We start from the raw sequence: 18,609 nt of genomic DNA, 5'->3' as shown, positions 1-18,609 counted from the left end.
CCACTGTCAGATTCTACCAGCGACTGACGGAGCCATGCTGAAGGGCTCCGCTCAAGGCAGGGCTTCACTACACTGAGTGAGCTCTGAGGGATCCAGCTTCAACGCACAAGCAGCTCATTATCCCACCACAGCAATCTGACAGTCCCTGAAAGCAGCTTGTGCAAAGAGAGGCATCATGAGCAACCCAGCCGGAGCCGGAGATGGGGGAGCAGCTGCAGCCGGTCCTAGCCTGGAAGAAAGGTACAGGATGTTGGAGGTACAGTTAGCTCTGCAAACGGCGAGGCTGGAGGAGAGGAGGGCTCATGATGCAGAAAAGGGGAAAGCCGCCCAGCTCTCGAGGAAAGTGCCTGGACTGGTGCAGAAGTTTGGGGGTGATCCCAGGAATTATCAAGCCTTCAGGACAGAGATGCAATATGCCCTCAATCTGCAGTTTGATGATTTTCCTGATGAGGATTCGAGGGTTGCTTTTGTGATTGGGCATCTCGAAGGCCCGGCCAGAGATTGGGTGAGACCACTAATGGCAGCCAATAATGAAGCCCTAAGGGACACAAGGAAGTTTTTTCGCGCCATGGATCTGATGTTTTCCAGCGAGATTGAGCAGGGAGTGGCGCGCAGGCAGTTAATGGCGTGTAAACAAGGGAACCGATCTGTCCGTGAGTACTGGACTGAGTTCACCATGTTGATCCATAAATTAGGTTGGGATTTGTCAGCGGAACCGATACAAATGCTGTTCGAAGAAGGACTATCTTCGGCAGTGAAAGACGAACTTTCCCGGGGGCCCAGGGCGGAGTCTATGGACCATCTGACTAAATCAGCGCTGGCCATAGGATCACGCCAGGAGGCCAGAGCCTTGGAGAAGCGGGAAGGGAAAGGGGAGCGTTGGAGGGATTTCCGCATTCCAGAGATGCCAGAGCAGCCTTCTTTGCCAGCAGAGCCGATGGAAATCGGAACAGCGCGCGCGCGCGCAATTTCAAACCCCAGTGAAGGGCGGAAGAAGGAGGGAAAAGGCGCCAAGAAATGTTTTCTCTGCCAACAGCCAGGTCATTTTGCCAGAGTTTGTCCGCAAAGAAAGGAATGGCAAGGAATGGCGGGAGCTGTTGGGGAGGAGGGAGAAGGAGCTAAGGAGCAAGTAAAAGCCAACGCCTGGCTGCCACCGACGGGGCACAGCAGCCAGGCCAAGGAACAGTAAATGTGCCCACGCCAGAACCCCCAAGACCAGCTCTTGTAATAGAGGTATTGCTGGAGCTGGCAAACGGACACCCACTAAAAGTGAAGGCGCTATTAGACTCAGGCAGCTCCTGCAACTTTATGAGTAAGGAGTTTGCAGCCGCACATCAGATACAGACCATTCCTTTAAAAAATCCCCTGCAGGTGACCACGATTGATGGGAGGGCGCTGTTGGGGGGAGAAGTAGACCAGCAGACTGTCCCCATGACAATGAGGGTGGCAAGACACACGGAACGGATAGCGTTTAATATAGCCACGTTGGGAGGAGCGCCCATCATTTTGGGGATGAGCTGGCTAGCGCTGCATGATCCGCTTGTGGGATGGCATCAGAGAGTGGTTTCCTTTGGGTCAGCACATTGTATGGGACACTGCACAGAAAAAGGGGGCCAAGTAGGCACTCAGGCCACGTTAGCAAAGATAGAAGCAATGGATCAAGGTAGGGTACCACGACAATATGCAGATTTTGCCGACGTCTTCAGCGAAAGGGAAGCAGATAAACTACCCCCGCACAGACCCTTTGACTGCCAAATCAACTTACTCCCAGGAGCGCAATTGCCAGTGGGCAAGGTGTATGCAATGTCTGACAGGGAGATGCAGGAGTTAAGGGAGTTTATTGACAAAAACCTCAAGCGTGGGTTCATCAGGGAGTCACGAGCGGTGGGGGGTAGCCCAGTGTTCTTTGTGGACAAAAAAAACTCGGACAAACCGAGATTAATTGTGGATTTCAGGGCCCTAAACGCAGTGTCCGAACCCGTGACTTTCCCTATGCCCAGAATCGATGACATTCTGACCCGGGTGAGAAAAGGGAAGATTTTTACCAAGCTGGACCTGAGGGGGGCGTATAACCTGATACGTATGAGAAAGGGAGATGAGTGGAAAACCACTATGTTCACCCCCTTGGGGGCATTTGAGTACTGCGTTATGCCTTTCGGCCTCCAGGCGGGTTCAGCAGTATTTCAATCATTCATGAATCACGTACTAGGACCATTGCTGTACAAGAACTGCGCTGCGTTCTTGGATGATGTACTGGTGTACTCAGAGGATGAAGAGCAGCATGTGCGAGATGTACGAGAGGTACTGAGCAAACTGCAAGAAAACCAGCTGTGGGTGAAACTGGAGAAGTGTCAGTTTCACACCAGGGAGGTGGAATTCCTTGGGTACCGGTTGTCGGACAAGGGGCTGGCCATGGATCCTAGCAAGGTGCAAGCGGTGCTGGAATGGAGGCCACCGAAAACTAAGAAAGATGTGCAGAGGTTTTGGGGGTTCGGAAACTTCTATCGGAAGTTCATCAAGAACTTCGCCCATTTAACAGCCCCCATCACGGATTGTCTCAACAGTAAGAAGAAATTTGTCTGGACGGAAGAAGCGCAGCGAGCTTTCGAAAGTTTAAAGAGGGCGTTTGCTTCGGAAGAACAACTCTTACACGTGGATCTGCAGCAGCCGATGAGGGTGGAAACCGACGCGTCTGACAGAGCGGTGGGCGCCGTGCTCCTGCAGCCAGGAGCGAATACGTCGGAATGGAGACCGTGTGCCTTCTTCTCGAGGAAATTGAACAAGTCTGAGAGGAATTATACAGTGTACGACAGAGAATTACTCGCTGTCCACGAAGCGTTCAAGAGATGGAGACACCTGTTGATTGGGGCGCAACACAAGGTTCAAGTGCGGACAGACCACAAAAATCTAGAATACTGGAGAACAGCCCGAGTATTGAACCAGAGACAAGTAAGATGGGCGCAAGAGTTCTCCAAGTTCAATTTTGAAATTCGCTACGTGCCAGGGGCTGAGAATGTCAGGGCGGACGCTCTTTCCAGAAAACCTGAGTACTTGGAGGGGGAAGGAGGGGCGGAAGAAAGACATATCATCTCAGAGGACCACTGGGTTTGTGGGGCGGCATTGGTGGGGCAAAGAGAACTGGTAGAGGGTATTGAAAACGATGAATATGCCCAAGAAAAACTTAGGGAACTCAGGGAGACAGGTGAGAACGCAGGGGGGTTTGAGGAAAAGAACGGAAAACTATATTACAAAGGGGCGCTCTACATACCAGATGGGGAACTAAGAGGGCGGGTGCTTAAACAGTTGCATGACAGCCCCACGGCGGGGCACTTCGGGCAGCACAAGACCATGTGGTTGGTTACCAGGGAGTTTTGGTGGCCCAAGGTGCGGGAAGACGTGCGGGAGTATGTCAGGGGATGCGACAGGTGCCAAAGAGCAAAGGGAGAGAGGTTGGCGCCAGCAGGGTTATTAGAACCCTTACCCATCCCAGAAAGGCCATGGGAGATGGTATCCATAGACTTCATGACCGATCTACCGAGATCCAAAGGGAAAACCGCGGTCATGGTGGTGGTAGATCTACTAACTAAGATGTGCCACTTTATAGCTTGTTCACATGCAGTGACAGCGGAAGAAACCGCAAGGTTGTTTGTGGAGCACATTTTTAGGTTGCATGGCGCCCCCTTGAGGGTTTTGAGCGACAGAGGAAAACAATTTACTTCTAGGTTCTGGAGGAAACTAATGAGCATGTTGCATGTGGAGGTAAGTTTTTCCACCGCCAGGCACCCAGAAACAAATGGGCAAGCAGAAAGGGCAAACGGGGTTTTGCAACAATATCTGAGGTGTTATGTAAAGGACAGAGAAACTGATTGGGTAGACTGGTTACCTCTGGCAGAATTTGCCTACAACAACGCGGAGAACGTGTCCACAGGGATGAGTCCCTTTCTAGCCAATTATGGGTGTCATCCTCGGGCGTTTCCAGGAGAGGGCGGGGGAAGGTGGAGTGTACCTGCAGCGGAAAATTTTGTTGAAGAGATGGAAGCGATCCACCGTCAGCTCCAACTCAACTTAGAGAAAGCCAAAGAAGAATATAAGAAGCAAGCAGACAGAAATAGGAGGGAAGGCGAAACCATAAGGGTGGGTAACCGGGTGTGGCTATCCACCCAAGGACTGCCGTTCAAGGGAGGGTGTAAGAAATTGAGACCCAAACGGTTGGGACCCTTTGAGGTCATACAGCAGGTCAACCCAGTAGCATTCAAACTCCGATTGCCCAGTCACATGAAATTGCACCCAGTATTTCACAGGTCATTACTGTCGCCATACAGAGAGGGATGTGAGTGGGGGGAACATGAGAGGGAGGTCACCCGGACACCCGTCATAGAAGAGAGAGAACGCAACATGGATGTGGCAGGGATCATTGATTCCAGGTGGAAGGGGAATCAGGTGGAATACTTGGTAGAATGGGAGGGGGAGGAAGAGTCAGAAAACACATGGGTACCGGCAGAGGAAGTCAAAGACGAGATTTTAATAGAAACGTTTCATCGGCGTTTCCCAAGGAAACCACAACCAGTGGCAAGATTTAGGAGGGAACACTTCGGGACTACAGATGAGGAAGGGGAGTTTGAAGGGTTCCCAGAGTCGGGAGTGGAGGTGGAAACAGATTCCGACGAAGGAGAGGAAGAGGGGGAAAGAGGCGGAAGGCCGTGGTTAGAAGTGTTTGAATCCTCGGAGGATGAGGGGAGTTCCTTCCAGGGATTTCCGTCCTCGCCGCCAGTAAGAGAAGAGGCGGGAGGGGGTGAAGGGGGCCCTGGGGGGGAGGTGGATGTCAGGGAACTGCCATCGGAAGGACAGGTGGTGAGAAGGCTTCAGGAGAATAGGAGAGACACTTCTTCAGCAGAAGAGGGAACCAGTAGGGGGAGTGCGGGAGCTCCAAAGGAAAGGGAGTCGGAGGGGAGGCTCTGGGATACTTCCAGTGAGAACAGTGAGGAGGTATCAGAACAGCCTTTAAGGACCCCCACCCCCCGCCGGAAACTGTCACGCAGGGAATCCAGGAGGCGCATGTCCGTGAAACAGCTTTTATGTTGGAAACGTTTCCGCAAACGCCCACTGTCAGATTCTACCAGCGACTGACGGAGCCATGCTGAAGGGCTCCGCTCAAGGCAGGGCTTCACTACACTGAGTGAGCTCTGAGGGATCCAGCTTCAACGCACAAGCAGCTCATTATCCCACCACAAAAAGATTCTGGGAAAGGTGAGTTTCTCAGATTGATGGGAGGCTGACACTTTGCCCAGCTTCCAGATTCTCAGGGCAGCTACAAGAGGTTAAATCAAGTTCCTTAACAGTACCGGTGTGAGCATCCTTGCTCAAAAGTAGGTTGCTCTGAGTAGGACTAGCACTCTAGCAAGTGTTAAGGATTTCAGCCCTTGGGCTTTGCACAGTGGCACAGTTTTGCTTCAGAACCTGTGCTTTATAATAATAATAATAATAATAATTTATTACTTATACCCCCCCATCTGGCCGGGTCTCCCCAGCCACTCTGGGCAGCTCCCAACAGAACATAAAAAACACGAAAAAACATCAAACGTTAAAAACTTCCCTAAACAGGGCTGCCTTCACATGTCTTCTAAAAGTCAGATAGTTGTTTATTTCCTTGACACCTGGTGGGAGAGCGTTCCACAGGGTGGGCACCACCACCGAGAAGGCCCTCTGCCTGGTTCCCTGTAACCTCACTTCTCGCAGGGAGGGAACCGCCAGAAGGCCCTCAGAGCTGGACCTCAGTGTCCGGGCTGAACGATGGGGGTGGAGACGCTCCTTCAGGTATACTGGACCGAGGCGTTTAGGGCTTTTAAAGTCAGCATCAACACTTTGAATTGTGCTGGGAAACGTCCTGTGAGCCAATGTAGGACTTTCAAAACCGGTGTTATGTGGTCTCGGCGGCCGCTCCCAGTCACCTGTCTAGCTGCCGCATTCTGGGTTAGTTGCAGTTTCCAAGTCACCTTCAAAGGTAGTCCCACGTAGAGCGTGTTGCAGTAGTCCAAGCAGGAGATAACTAGAGCAAAGAGCCTCGGCAGAGGAGTTTTCCAGTTTTACTTGCCGCTCACGTAAAGGCTGGAAAACCTTAAGGACTAGGAGCTTGGAACCAATTTGGAAAACAGTGTCAGGAGACGGTAAGAGGTTTGAGGAAAAGCTGCGAAGGGTGGATCACAGCTCCCCACTCCCCACCCCCTCCTGAGATGTTTGCTGTAAAGGTGTGTGTGCATTTGCATGCAAGGAGCGAAAGCAACTAACCTGGAGACTTCTGGGTCCTGCCTGCAGAGAAGCAAGATCTGCTCCGTGTTGATAAAGAAGGCCCAGCAGGGGAAGCAGAAGAGGAGCAGGATAAGGATCCCCCGTTGCAGGATGGTCCCCACACGCTTCACGTTCTTGCTCCCGTACGTCTGATTTTTTAAAAAAGCAGGAAAGCAAAAATTAAATCGGCCACTGCTCCTTGCACTGCTGCAAAGCTTTGCCCAATTTTGGCTGTTATTCACTCAGGGGAAGGGGAGAAACTTGGGGATTAGGATGAAACCCTCCAGGCATCTCTGATCAGAGGCGAGGTTGTCTCCTCGCGGACGTATTGCACCCCTCTCCGGGTGTGCCATGTGGCATAGTGGTTAGAGCCCTTGCTTTGCAAGCAGAAGCTGCCAGGTTCAATAATAATACAGTGGTACCTCGGGTTACATACACTTCAGGTTACATACGCTTCAGGTTACAGACTCCGCTAACCCAGAAATATTGCCTCGGGTTAAGAACTTTGCTTCAGGATGAGAATAGAAATCGTTCAGCGGGAGCGGGAGGCCCCATTAGCTAAAGTGGTGCTTCAGTTAAGAGCAGTTTCAGGTTAAGAACAGACCTCCGGAACGAATTAAGTTCTTAACCCGAGGTACCACTGTAATTTTATTATTTGTGTCCCAGCCACTCTGGGCAGCTTCCAACAAAATATAAAAACACAGGAAGACATACACCCAACGTTTAAAACTTCCCCGTACGGGGAAATATAATCCTTGGCATCCTGAGGGTTTTTTAAAAGGATCAGCTAGCCAGGTGATGGGGGAAAGAGCCTGGGGAGCTGCTGCCAACCAGAGCAGGGAATACTGGGCTAGGTGGGTAGAAGAAGTCAGATGTGGTACTGAGGAGCTCCCTATGCGGTGTTTGGACATACCTGAGACATGAGAGTGTCACACACAGATGCCAATCCGGTGCCCACGGAAATGCCAATCACATTAATGACCTGGGAGGCAGGAGTGATGAGAGAAAGGGACGGTGTCACGGTCAGTGGAAGAACAACTGCTTGGCACGCAAAAAGTCCCAGGTTCGGACCCCAGCAGCATCTCCAGCTACAGCTGGGAACGCCCCCTGCCCGAAACTCTGGAGAGCTGCTGCCAGCCAGTGCAGACAATACTAGATAGGCCATTGCCCCAGCTCAGGATATATGACAGCTTCCTGGGTTCCTAACGAAATCAGCTCCCATTGTTCAGAACCACGAGGAGCTGCCACTTGACTCTTAAGGGAAAGATCAGAGTTCCAGGTTCGGCATGTCTGCCATTTCTAGGTAGGGCTGAAACCCCGGCAAGCCGCTGCTGCCAGTCAGTGCAGGCAGTGCTGAGGCAGACGCCCCCTTGGCCCGACTCGGCGTCAGCAGCTTCCTGCGTTCCTCGTGAAATCAGAACCATGAGGACTGGGATCTTGGCTCTGCTTTTAGCGAGAGGGGCTGCAGCTTGAGGGTGGAGCACTTGCCCCAGCTCTCAGGGAGCGGGGCAGCCCAGGGGTCTGGCTGAGCGCAAGGCAGCTCCTTACGTACCGATACAGCGAGGGTGACGGCATCCAGCTCGACTTTGCCCAGGTGGCCGCAGAAGATGGAGCTCACCACGCTGATCAGGAAGCCCAGAAGCTGCGCCACAAACTAAGGAGGAAGGGTAAGGCGTGAGCACATCCCATCGCTGCGACCCCAAGCACACAATTAAACTGCGGAACTCACTCCTGCAGGAGGCGTTGGCGGCAGTGCTGTAGCATGGGGCGGCTGCCCGGGGCACAAAATTCTTCTTGTTTTTTTACATAATTTTTATTAAATTTTCTGTTTTACAATTTTAAATATTCATTTAAACAACCTTAAAATATTAGTCGCTTCCCTTCTTCTCATTCGTTTCGCATAACGTAAATCCCTGCATATTTTATATTCTCAGAGGCGCAAAATTTCAGAAGGCAAAGAAGAAGTGGTGATAATGAATAAAAACACAGCTCAACCTCCCCCTTGTTGCATAAATCTGTGCCACGGGACCCCTAGGGTCATCCAGGCCAACCCGCTACAACGTGCTAACCACCTGTAATTTTAATAATAATAATAATAATAATTTTTATTTATACCCTGCTCACCCCAGTCAAGACCATGCTTAGGGCAGCTAACACCCAATATAAAACAAATTGATTGAAATACAACTTAAAAACAAGATTAAAATACAACATTAAAACACAACATTAAAACATTAAAATACAGCCTCAATACTCCAAGCCTCAATACTCCAAGCCTCAATACTCCAATACTCTCGCTCAGAAAATCTCCCAATGTTCACGTGAGTGGGTTAAGGAGTTGATTTGGGCGGTGGCTGGTTGCCAGGGTGCCCTCTGCAGGCTTTGGAAAGATTCCCACATGGGTAGATCACTGAGCTGTTGCCTCTTCGTCCCAGCCTATTAGCAGACTCTGCCAATGCTATCTGCCTTGCCCCGGGCACTGGCAACCCACGCTGCGTCACTGAGTGGCAGCCACTAACTTAGACGTCTGTAAAAGAGGCTTAGCCAAGTTTGCGGAGGATAAGTCTCTCTTTCGCCACTAGCCACGGTGGTTCTCTGCTTCTGTGGTTGGAGGCAGCAGTGCTTTAAAATATGTACAAGCCACAGGCTCTTGTGGGGGAGCCACCAGGTGGCGCATTGGAAGATGGCCGACAATAACATCTCTCCGACCCACACGAGGTAATTAAGAGGCTGCTATGGGAAGTATGCAGCCTTCCCGACCCCCCAAGGAGATGGGGGGACTGCCTTGCCAGCGGTGTCCATAATGCACCCCCGGAATCGAAAGAAGGGGGTGCCCGGTCACTTGGCACAAGCCCTCAGTGAAGTCGGCACTTCCTGATGCTTTCTCTGGTTCACTTCAGCTCGAAAATATAATTGGAGATATATAATTGGAAAGAAGCTGAAGCACATACATCAAGCGAAGTTTGGGAGTTAAGACTGCTGATTAATGCATCTCTGTGACCGGAGCGACGGGCGGGACAAATAAATCAAGTGATGAACCACCATTAAGAGACTGGTATGTTTGGAATGAAATGGAAGGGGGGTGGAGGAAAAAACTTTTCTTTTCTTTGCCTTATGTGAGTATTAATAACCCTCCACCCCAGAAAGATGAATCGTTGCATATTATTAATCACAAGCAGGAACTCAAGAACTGTGTGGAGTGCATTATGGATCAAAGAGAGGATTGGTAAATATCGGAGAACGGAGGAAAATTTTATGACGCAGTTTTAAATGGTGTCTTGCTAAGACAGGCTTGTCTAAGAAAGACGGGGGGAGGAGGACCAGGATCATCAGAATGTGAATGATGAATGGAATGTGATCTAAGCCTGGCAGAGCCCTCGGATATACTTGGCAAGCCTGGGAAAATTAATGGACAGACCGAGGATAAATTCTTTACGGAGGTGTGGAATAGTGTCTGTCCCTATGTGATATGATTCTTGGAGAGTGTAAAACCCACACAGAGGATGTTTGTTTCCAACCCGCTTGTGAAGATTATCAGAGATTGCAAAGAAAGGAATATACGATAACAACAAGAAGATGAAGAAAGTAATAAAGAGACTATCTGGACAGAACTGGATAGAACTGTCTAATTAAAGCAGCAATATAAGTGATGTTTGGACCCCCGTTTGGAGCTTGGAGTATGGGCACCCCCAACAAAATTTAAAAATCTGGCTGTATAATTTGGAACTAATGTGGTTTGGAAATGATGTGATTTGTTTGGCCTGTTAATAAAAATTATATTTAAGCCACAGGCTCTTGCACCCGTGTCCTGCTCAAGGGCTTCCTATTGGGGGAATCTGCTGGACATCACTATGAGAACAGGCCGCCTCTGAGACTGAGGAACTTTCTACCATATGTGGTGAATATGTAGGAAAATACAGGTATTCTGGGAGAGTATCCATGCAGAACTGCAAAAAATGCTAAAGATCTCTTTCAATAAAAAACCAGAGGCCTACCTCCTGGGAATAACAGATTTGGATATTCCACAAAAGAGGAAGGGTATCTTTTTATATGCGACGGCGGCAGCAAGAGTTTTGATCGCAGCAAAATGGAAGAGTAATGAAATCCCCTCTACACAAGATTGGATCCAAAAGCTGACAGAATATGCCGAATTAGATGGTCTATCGGAAAAAATAAAGAATAAATCAAAACAGGAATTTGTTTGAAAATGGGAGGTTTTCAAAGAATATCTGAAAAATAAATATAGTAGTTTAAATTCTGTTGCAGCATTCGAGGAACTTCAGTAATAGTTGCAAGCTAGATATAAGAAATTAGATTTATTTAAGTTTAATTATGATAAAAGTGTGTATTGACAATAAGTAATATGAAACTGAAACATGGAATAGACGGGAGGTTGGGTCTTTAGTGTTAATAGCAATATATGTTTTATTGTTTGCTAAGAAAATTATGTGTCTATGGTTATTCTTGTGTGTAATTTGGTATTTGTGTTTTTTCCCCTTTTTTCTTGTTGCATCAATTACAGTGGTGCCCTGCAAGACGAACGCCTCGCAAGACGGAAAACCCGCTAGACGAAAGGGTTTTCCATTTTGGAGGCGCTTCGCAAAACGAATTTCCCTATGGGCTTGCTTCGCAAGACGAAAATGTCTTGCGAGTTCCTGCGGGTTTTTTCCCTTTCCCCCCCCCCCTTTTCCTAAGCCCTAAACCGCTTATCAGCTGATCCGCTAAAAGCCGCTAAACCGCTAATAGCGCTAATCTGCTAAGCTGTCAATGGGCTTGCTTCGCAAGACGAAAAAACCGCTATACGAAGAGCCTCATGGAACGGATTAATTTCGTCTTGCAAGGCACCACTGTAAAATCTTTTTTTTAAAAAGTGAGAGAACAGGCCGCCTCGCCGCCTCCCGAACGCAAGGTCTCGGCACACGGAACAACCCCGGGTGTTTTGTCACGCAGAAGCTAGCTTTCTACCTGCAGGGAGCCTGCAATGTTCCTCCAAAAAACGGTTCAAAAAATTTCCACTCCCCCCTTGCGGCTCACAGAACCTCTCCCGTGTATCTTGGCCCTGTGGAGTTTGAACTGGCTTTCAGTTCCAGGAACCAGGGCCCGATCCAAAGCGGTGTTTTCTTGTACTTAGGGAACAGCACCAAGAGAAGCTGAACAGGTCCCAACAAGCACAGCTTATGCGAAGCTCGGCACTACCCCAGGGCAGCAATCTTTCGCCCTGACAAGGATCTGGGAGGGGAAAGAGAAAATAAGCGTTTTGTTTCCTGACCGCGCGATGGCGGGGAGAGGTTTATGACAGCAGTGCTCTAATCCTGGACATGCCCTGACACAAATATGTGGATTTTTTTTGGAGGGTGGGGGGAAGTAGAGAAGAGGCAATGTGCTGTTAGCTGAATGGCCCAATCCGGAACACGTCAATAGAGAAACCCAGCAGAGGACACGAATAACAATATTAAAAAGTCAGATCCTTGGCTCCTTTAGCCTAAGGATCAATGTTCCTGCTATTTCCAGAGTTCAGGCGCTGTGTGGAGTTGCAGAATACTCCCCAAAATTTTAAGGTGACCCAAAACATCTCAGTGAAGACTGAGTGTGCTTGGCGATCCTGGAATGCTGATAGACTGTTGGGAGAACGGGAAAAGGGAGTGGAGCTCAGTGGTAAGAGCATCTGTTTGAACTCAGTCCTGGGTTCGATTTTCGGCATCACCAAGTAGGACTAGGGGAAAGACACTGTGCCTAAAACCCTGGAGAGCTGCTGCTGGTCAGTGTGGACAGTACTGTGCTGGATGGACCAAAAGGTCAACTCATCACAAGGCAGCTTTCTAAATTCTCATGGGGGGGGGGGAGAGAGGGGCTAGAATCTGGAAGAGCAGCACTTCACGCTGCAACATTTTATGGCAGTGCACATTTGTCCTGTTCCTCCCCCACACAGCTAGGATTGAACCTGGGACTTTTTATGCAAAGGCAGGCCGTCAGACACACACAAACCCTCAACCCCAGGGCATGAAAGTTTCAAAAGGTGCCATTATCTGGCAGCAAAGAACTTCCGAGCCAAAGTCATATGCTTGCAAGATGGACAATGAACAAAAGGCTGTTTGGGATTGAAGGAACTGATCCCTCTCCCCCTGTTCCAAAGGGACAGGACAGCTGATCCAAACATAAGATCACACACATAAACACACACAAGCACTTTCAAGTTCAGCATGCACAAGTCCCCAGGTTCTTTCATTCTTTCTTTTTAAGAAAAATGTTGCGATCTGCCAAGCAAATTCAAAATTTTAAGTTTGTGTTTGTTGTACAGTGGTACCTCAGGTTACATAGGCTTCAGGTTACATAGGCTTCAGGCACATACGCTTCAGGTTACATAGGTGTCAGGGAACTGCCATCGGAGCCAGAGGGAGAGGGAGGGCTCCAGAGGGATTGCGGAGAGCATCCCAGGAGGGAGAGAAGCAGCCCATCTTTTGGGGAGGGAAATCAGCGTAGCACCAGTGGAGAAGGGGGGCAGATGGGTGAATCGGCGAGGTGGCTCCATGACTCCTCGCCGGAGGCCAGCGGGGAGAGCATGGGTCCTCCGCTGCCCACACCCTCCCTGCGCAGAAGGCTTCCGCGCAGGGAGAGTAGGCGGAGACTAGGCGTCAAAGAACTTCTTTACTGGAAGAAGTTCAAGAAACGCCCACTGACGGATTCTGCCAGCGACTGAGACAGCCACGGGCGAGTGGCTGTCCGGACAGAATAGGGTTCACCCAGGTAACTCAGCCAGGTGTGGCGACGACTTACGCACGAGCAACCCCTAGAACCATTACAGCAGGCTTCATAGACTCCCCTAACCCAGAAATATTACCTTGGGTTAAGAACTTTGCTCCAGGATGAGAACAGAAATCGCGCAGTGGCAGCAGGAGGCCCCATTAGCTAAAGTGGTGATTCAGGTTAAGAACAGTTTCAGGTTAAGAACGGACCTCCGGAACGAATTAAGTACGTAACCCGAGGTACCACTGTATCTTTTTAGCCGAGTTAATTTCAAGGGGATATATTTGCCGTGCTGGACCACACACAAACAAACAAATCTGAATCTACGGCCCAGAGCATTTTGCAAGGCTCCTTTGCAAGATAACCAAAATAAGCAGGCCTCCCAGGAACTGAGCAGGGTCCAGCCCCAGGGTCCTTTGCAAGCAGTGGGGGAGGCGGGGGCCACGGATCGAAGCACACACGCCTTCCAGGATCTGAACAGACAGGCCAGCAAGCAGCTCGCTGCAAAACCTCAGGTCCCTGGCAAGCAAGCCAAAGAAAAGGTGGTGGACAACTCAGTTCTAGGTCCTCCTCGTAAAAGTTGCAAGAGCTCTGCTGCTTTGCCAGCGGAGCCAAGGGGAGCGGAAATCAAGTATCAAAACAGCCAACACCAATATTAGATTAAGAGGCAACTGAGCAGAATAATAAAATATGGGAGTTTCAGTGTTTTTATTTTAGAAGAAAAGAAAAAGTGAGACATCGTTGTGTGGCCCAGCAAACGTATTTTTAAAAATGTTTTAAATGATTGTTGTGAGTTCTTTTTATCGATAACGTTAGCATTTTAGCTCTTTTGTAAACCATTTTGAGGTGGGGTTTTTCTTTTCCAATCAAGCAGCGTATAAAATTCAGGAAGTAGTTCATTGGGAAGAGGGACTTATTGTTAAACCAATCTGGAAATGGAAGCTTAGTGAGGGAAACTGGGCTAACTCCTAATAATCCACAGCCCCCTTAACAAACTACAGTTCCCAGGGTCCTTTGGGGGAAGCCGTGACTGGGGGAAGCCCTGGTCCTGTATACCTGAAGGAGGGTCTCCACCCCCATCATTCAGCCCGGACACTGAGATCCAGCGCTGAGGGCCTTCTGGCGGTTCCCTCATTGCAAGAAGTGAGGTTACAGGGAACCAGAGAGAGGGCCTTCTCGGTAGTGGCGCCCGCCCTGTGGAACGCTCTCCCATCAGATGTCAAGGAAATAAGCAGCTATCTTATTTCTAAAAGACATCGGAAGGCAGCCCTGTTTAGGGAAGTTTTTAATATTTAATGCTGTATTGTTTTTAACATTCGATTGGGAGCCGCCCAGAGTGGCTGGGGAAACTCAGCCAGATGGGTGGGGTATAAATAATAAATTATTGTTGTTGTTGTTTAGTCGTTTAGTCGTGTCTGACTCTTTGTGACCCCCTGGACCAGAGCATGCCAGGCACTCCTGTCTTCCACTGCCTCCCGCAGTTTGGTCAAACTCATGCTGGTAGCTTCGAGAACACTGTTCCCTCCTCCTTGTGCCCTCAATCTTTCCCAACATCAGGGTCTTTTCCCGGGAGTCTTCTCTTCTCATGAGGTGGCCAAAGTCTTGGAGCCTCAGCTTCAGGATCTGTCCTTCCGGTGAGCACTCAGGGCTGATTTCCTTCAGAATGGAGAGGTTTGATCTTCTTGTAGTCCATGGGACTCTCAAGAGTCTCCTCCAGCACCATAATTCAAAAGCATCAATTCTTTGGCGATCAGCCTTCATCATGGTCCGGCTTTCAGTTCCATACATCACTACTGGGAAAACCAGAGCTTTAACTATACGGACCTTTGTTGGCAAGGTGATGTCTCTGCTTTTTAAGATGCTGTTATTATTATTATTAAAAGCTTAACATGAGCCCAGTGTGTGATGCAGCAGCAAAAAAAGCTAATGCTATTCTTGCCTGCATCAACAGAAGAAGTTAGTGTGCGGATCAAGAGAAGGAATAGTCTGACTCTATTCTGCTTTGGTTAGACCACAGTTGGAATACTGTGTCCAGTTCTGGGCACCCCAATTTAAGAAGGATGTTGACAAGCTGGAGGGTATGCAGAGGAGGGCAACCAAGATGATCAAGGGTCAGGAAACCAAGCCTGATGAGGAACAGTTGAGGGAGCTGAGTATGTTTAGCCTGGAAAAGAGGAGACTAAGAAGAGATATGATAGCCATCTTCAAATATCTTAAGGGCTATCACATGGAAGATGGAGCAAGCTTGTTTTCTCCCGCTCTGGGGGGTTGGACCTGAACCCATGGCTTCAAGTTACAAGAAAGGAGATTCCGAATAAACATCAGGAAGAACTTTCTGACAGTAAGAGCAGTTCAACAGTTGAGATTTGTGCGGGTTGGTCTAGATGACCCTAGTTCCAACTATATGATTCTATGAAAGTGGTATGATACAGCTTTAAATGCACTGTGAAGACGGAGGCCTTACTTTTATACTATAGGCTGCACATTTCAGCCGTGCAGAAGCCAGAGGTTTTCACACACATCTCGCCATCCAAGCAAACAAACGGGTTTGTTTTTTTTACAGTTCAAGGACACATTCCAAACAGTTAGGGAACTCAAAAAAGGCAGAAAGTGTGGGGCGTGACCCGAGGAGAACATCAAGGGCCAGAAAGAGAGAGCCAGAGGGCCGCATCCGGACCCCCAGGCCTGATATCCCCCCCACCCCTAATCTAATCTAACCCTCCCCTCTCAATTCGGTGCAGGATCTATATAATGCAGGATAAAACAATGTTTTCAGCTTTGCCTCGTGGTTTTATCTGGGTGGGTCTTGTCTATATTGTATTGTTCTGGTGCGAGAGGTCTTGGCAAAGGAGCCTGCCCTGAAAGGCAGATTAGAAAATCTCTTTTTTAAGAAAACAAAAGCACTTTCGGTTCCATCATGTGCCAATTTCCATGCAAAAATAAAGATTTTTTAAAAACAGCCATTTGCGTAAGGTTTCGTGCAAGAGGTCACAAGGCTGAGCCGGAAAATGAAATGTGTACTTTAGTTCTTAGCGGGTCATAAAAAGGGCTCAGGGTGGGGTCTCTGGGCCCCAATAAGCTCAGACTTTGGACCCCCCCCCACCTCCTTCCCTTATCAAGGGGTGAGTCCAACTTTGGGGAAGGACAAGATAGGGTGGGTCTCTTGAGACCACAGCTGTGGGGAAGACTACCTGCTTTGCATGCAGAAGGTTCAACCTCCAGTGGCATCTCCTGGTAGGGAATGTCCCCTAGCCTGAAACTCTGGAAAGCTGCTGCCAGTCAGTGCAGACAACACTGGGTTAAATGGACCGATGAACTGACTCAGCTTAAGGCAGTTCAACTGAAATCAGCCCTTCGTTCAGAACCATGAAGACTGGAACCTTGTTCTATTTTCAGAGGACTTTAGTGCAGTTCTGTCTCTCAATTTCCTCCTTCCCCTCCTCTTCTTTCCTCTTCCTTCCTCCTGCCTTTCCTCTAATCACCTCTCATTTCATTCTTTTCTTTTTCTCTGCCTTTCTCCTTCCCATTTTCTCATCCTTCATCCTTCTTTTGTTGGGGGGGGCGTGATTTCACAGACAGGATTTGGGTATCCTGTCCCTTCACTTTCACCCCACGCCTCCCAGTACATCTCCTGCGGGTTGCATCCAATGCTGGCTCTGCTCACTCAGAGTAAAGGTAAAAGGTAAAGGTACCCCTGCCCGTACGGGCCAGTCTTGACAGACTCTGGGGTTGTGCGCCCATCTCACTTAAGAGGCCAGGGGCCAGCGCTGTCCGGAGACACTTCCGGGTCACATGGCCAGCGTGACATCGCTGCTCTGGCGAGCCAGAGTCGCACACGGAAACGCCGTTTACCTTCCCGCTGGTAAGCGGTCCCTATTTATCTACTTGCACCCGGAGGTGCTTTTGAACTGCTAGGTTGGCAGGCGCTGGGACCGAGCAGCGGGAGCGCACCCCGCCGCAGGGATTCGAACCGCCAGGTCGGCAAGCCCTAGGCGCTGAGGCTTTAACCCACAGCGCCACCTGCGTCCCTTCACTCAGAGTAGACCCATTGAAATGAAGGGGCACGGCTGACTCACCCATTCTGACGGGGTTAAGCTTGGTCAGAGACAACCCCATTATTTTGTTCCGTCTTTCAAATAAAAATTACACACTGCTTGATTGTGAGAGGGAGAAACTCAGAGCAGTTTGCGAAAACAACGGAACAGTGAGATTTATCAGTCAAAACAGTTAGAAACAATTATTTTAAAAAATGCAATTGGCGGTAAATGAAACACTAGATTAAAAGCCATTTCAGCTTTCCATATTTTTATTTCTCCCCTTTCTCTCTCCTTCCCTCCCATTTTATTCTCCCCAGATCTCTCTCTGACCCATAGCTGTCAACTTTTCCCTTTTCTTCCGAGGAATCCTATTCGGAATAAGGGAATTTCCCTTTAAAAAGGGGAAACGTTGACAGCTATGCTCTGATCTCTCATTTCTCAGTCTCTCCGCCTCATTCATTGATCCTGACGATCATTGATCCTGCTGCTTCCGCCCGCACAACAACCCTGCGAGGATGCTCTAACCACTGCACCACCGCTGCCCTTCCCCCCCCCCCGCGGGAGAGAGATCGCGGTTCTCCTTCGGGTCCCCCCCCCCCCTGCCCTCCTTCCTCACCACGGGGCCGCCGATCTGGACCAGCTCGCGGGCCTCTCGCCAGGCGCCGACGGGGACGAGGCGGCGGAGGCTCCGGCCGCAGCAGGAGGGCGAGGGCGGCGGAGGCGGCGGCAGCGGCCGGATCTCCTGGGGCTCGTCCCCCTCGGCGCCTCGCTTCTCCTCCAGCCTCCGCATCGTCCTCCTCCCCGGCGGGGCCAGGGAGCAGCAGCAGCGGCAGCAGCAGCAGCAGCAGCGGCAGGAGCTCCGAGCGGCAGCGCCAACGGCCGCGCCGTCCAGCCCAGCCGAAGCATCGCTCCGCGGCGGAGAACACGTGCAGCGCAGGCGGGCCAGGGGGGCGGGCGCGCCGAGGGGAATCCCCTTCCCCATTGGGCGGAGCCGGCGGTGACGCGCGCGCCGCGGGAGGGAGGGGGGAACACCCCGGACCCCCAAATCGGATGGGCGGGCCGGGTCATTTTTATGATTGATTTCAGATTTTGTTGTTGTTGTTGTAAATTAATTAATTCCTTGCCCAGCCCTTCACCCAGGGCACGTTACAACCATTAAAACAAAATATTAAATAGCAAATAGAAAATGTTGATTCAAATTGATTTACTCTATTATCTGCCCTTCACCCTAAGGCCCCAGGGCAACAATTAAAATACGATATTTAAAAAATGATTATCAAAGGAATGAATGAAGTTTATTATAGTTGGTTTTCTTTTTATTATTATCAATATTAATTTACTGCTATTCACCATAAAGTCCCTGGGCAGGTCACAACAATCCAAATGCAATATTAAAGAATCATTATTAAATGTAAAAACAAAATAAAAAAAATTCCTTCCAATAGCACCTTCGAGACCAACTAAGTTTGTTACTGGTATGAGCTTTCGACTATGGCAGACCAACTAGAATTATTAAATGTATGAGTAGAAATGATTATGAAAT

General features: G+C 49.5%; 1 protein-coding gene across 5 annotated transcripts in view; it reads right to left on the bottom strand.

Moving 5' to 3' along the window:
- LOC307204149 (multidrug and toxin extrusion protein 2-like) overlaps positions 1 to 17,972 on the bottom strand; it is a 43,152-nt gene extending 25,180 nt beyond the window's left edge. The window contains exons 1-4 of one of the 5 annotated variants that reach the window (XM_079955630.1): positions 17,683 to 17,972; positions 7,838 to 7,939; positions 7,199 to 7,267; positions 6,286 to 6,434 (exon numbers count right to left, since the gene is read on the bottom strand). In XM_079955630.1, coding sequence (XP_079811756.1) covers positions 6,286 to 6,434; positions 7,199 to 7,267; positions 7,838 to 7,939; positions 17,683 to 17,856 — 494 coding nt within the window. In that variant the 5' untranslated portion in view covers positions 17,857 to 17,972. Of the gene's footprint in view, positions 1 to 6,285; positions 6,435 to 7,198; positions 7,268 to 7,837; positions 7,940 to 8,577; positions 8,881 to 11,250; positions 12,234 to 16,220; positions 16,432 to 17,682 lie in introns of those variants that run through there. The other 4 variants (XM_079955629.1, XM_079955633.1, XM_079955631.1 and 1 more) reach the window with 4 other exon arrangements.
- Between the last annotated feature and the right edge of the window lie 637 nt (positions 17,973 to 18,609).

The sequence above is a fragment of the Podarcis cretensis genome, assembly GCF_951804945.1.
Source record: "Podarcis cretensis genome assembly, chromosome: 15".
NCBI classification, from domain to species: Eukaryota; Metazoa; Chordata; class Lepidosauria; order Squamata; family Lacertidae; genus Podarcis; species Podarcis cretensis.
Note: the sequence above shows the minus strand (reverse complement) of the source record. Positions and strands in the feature narration are given on the sequence as shown.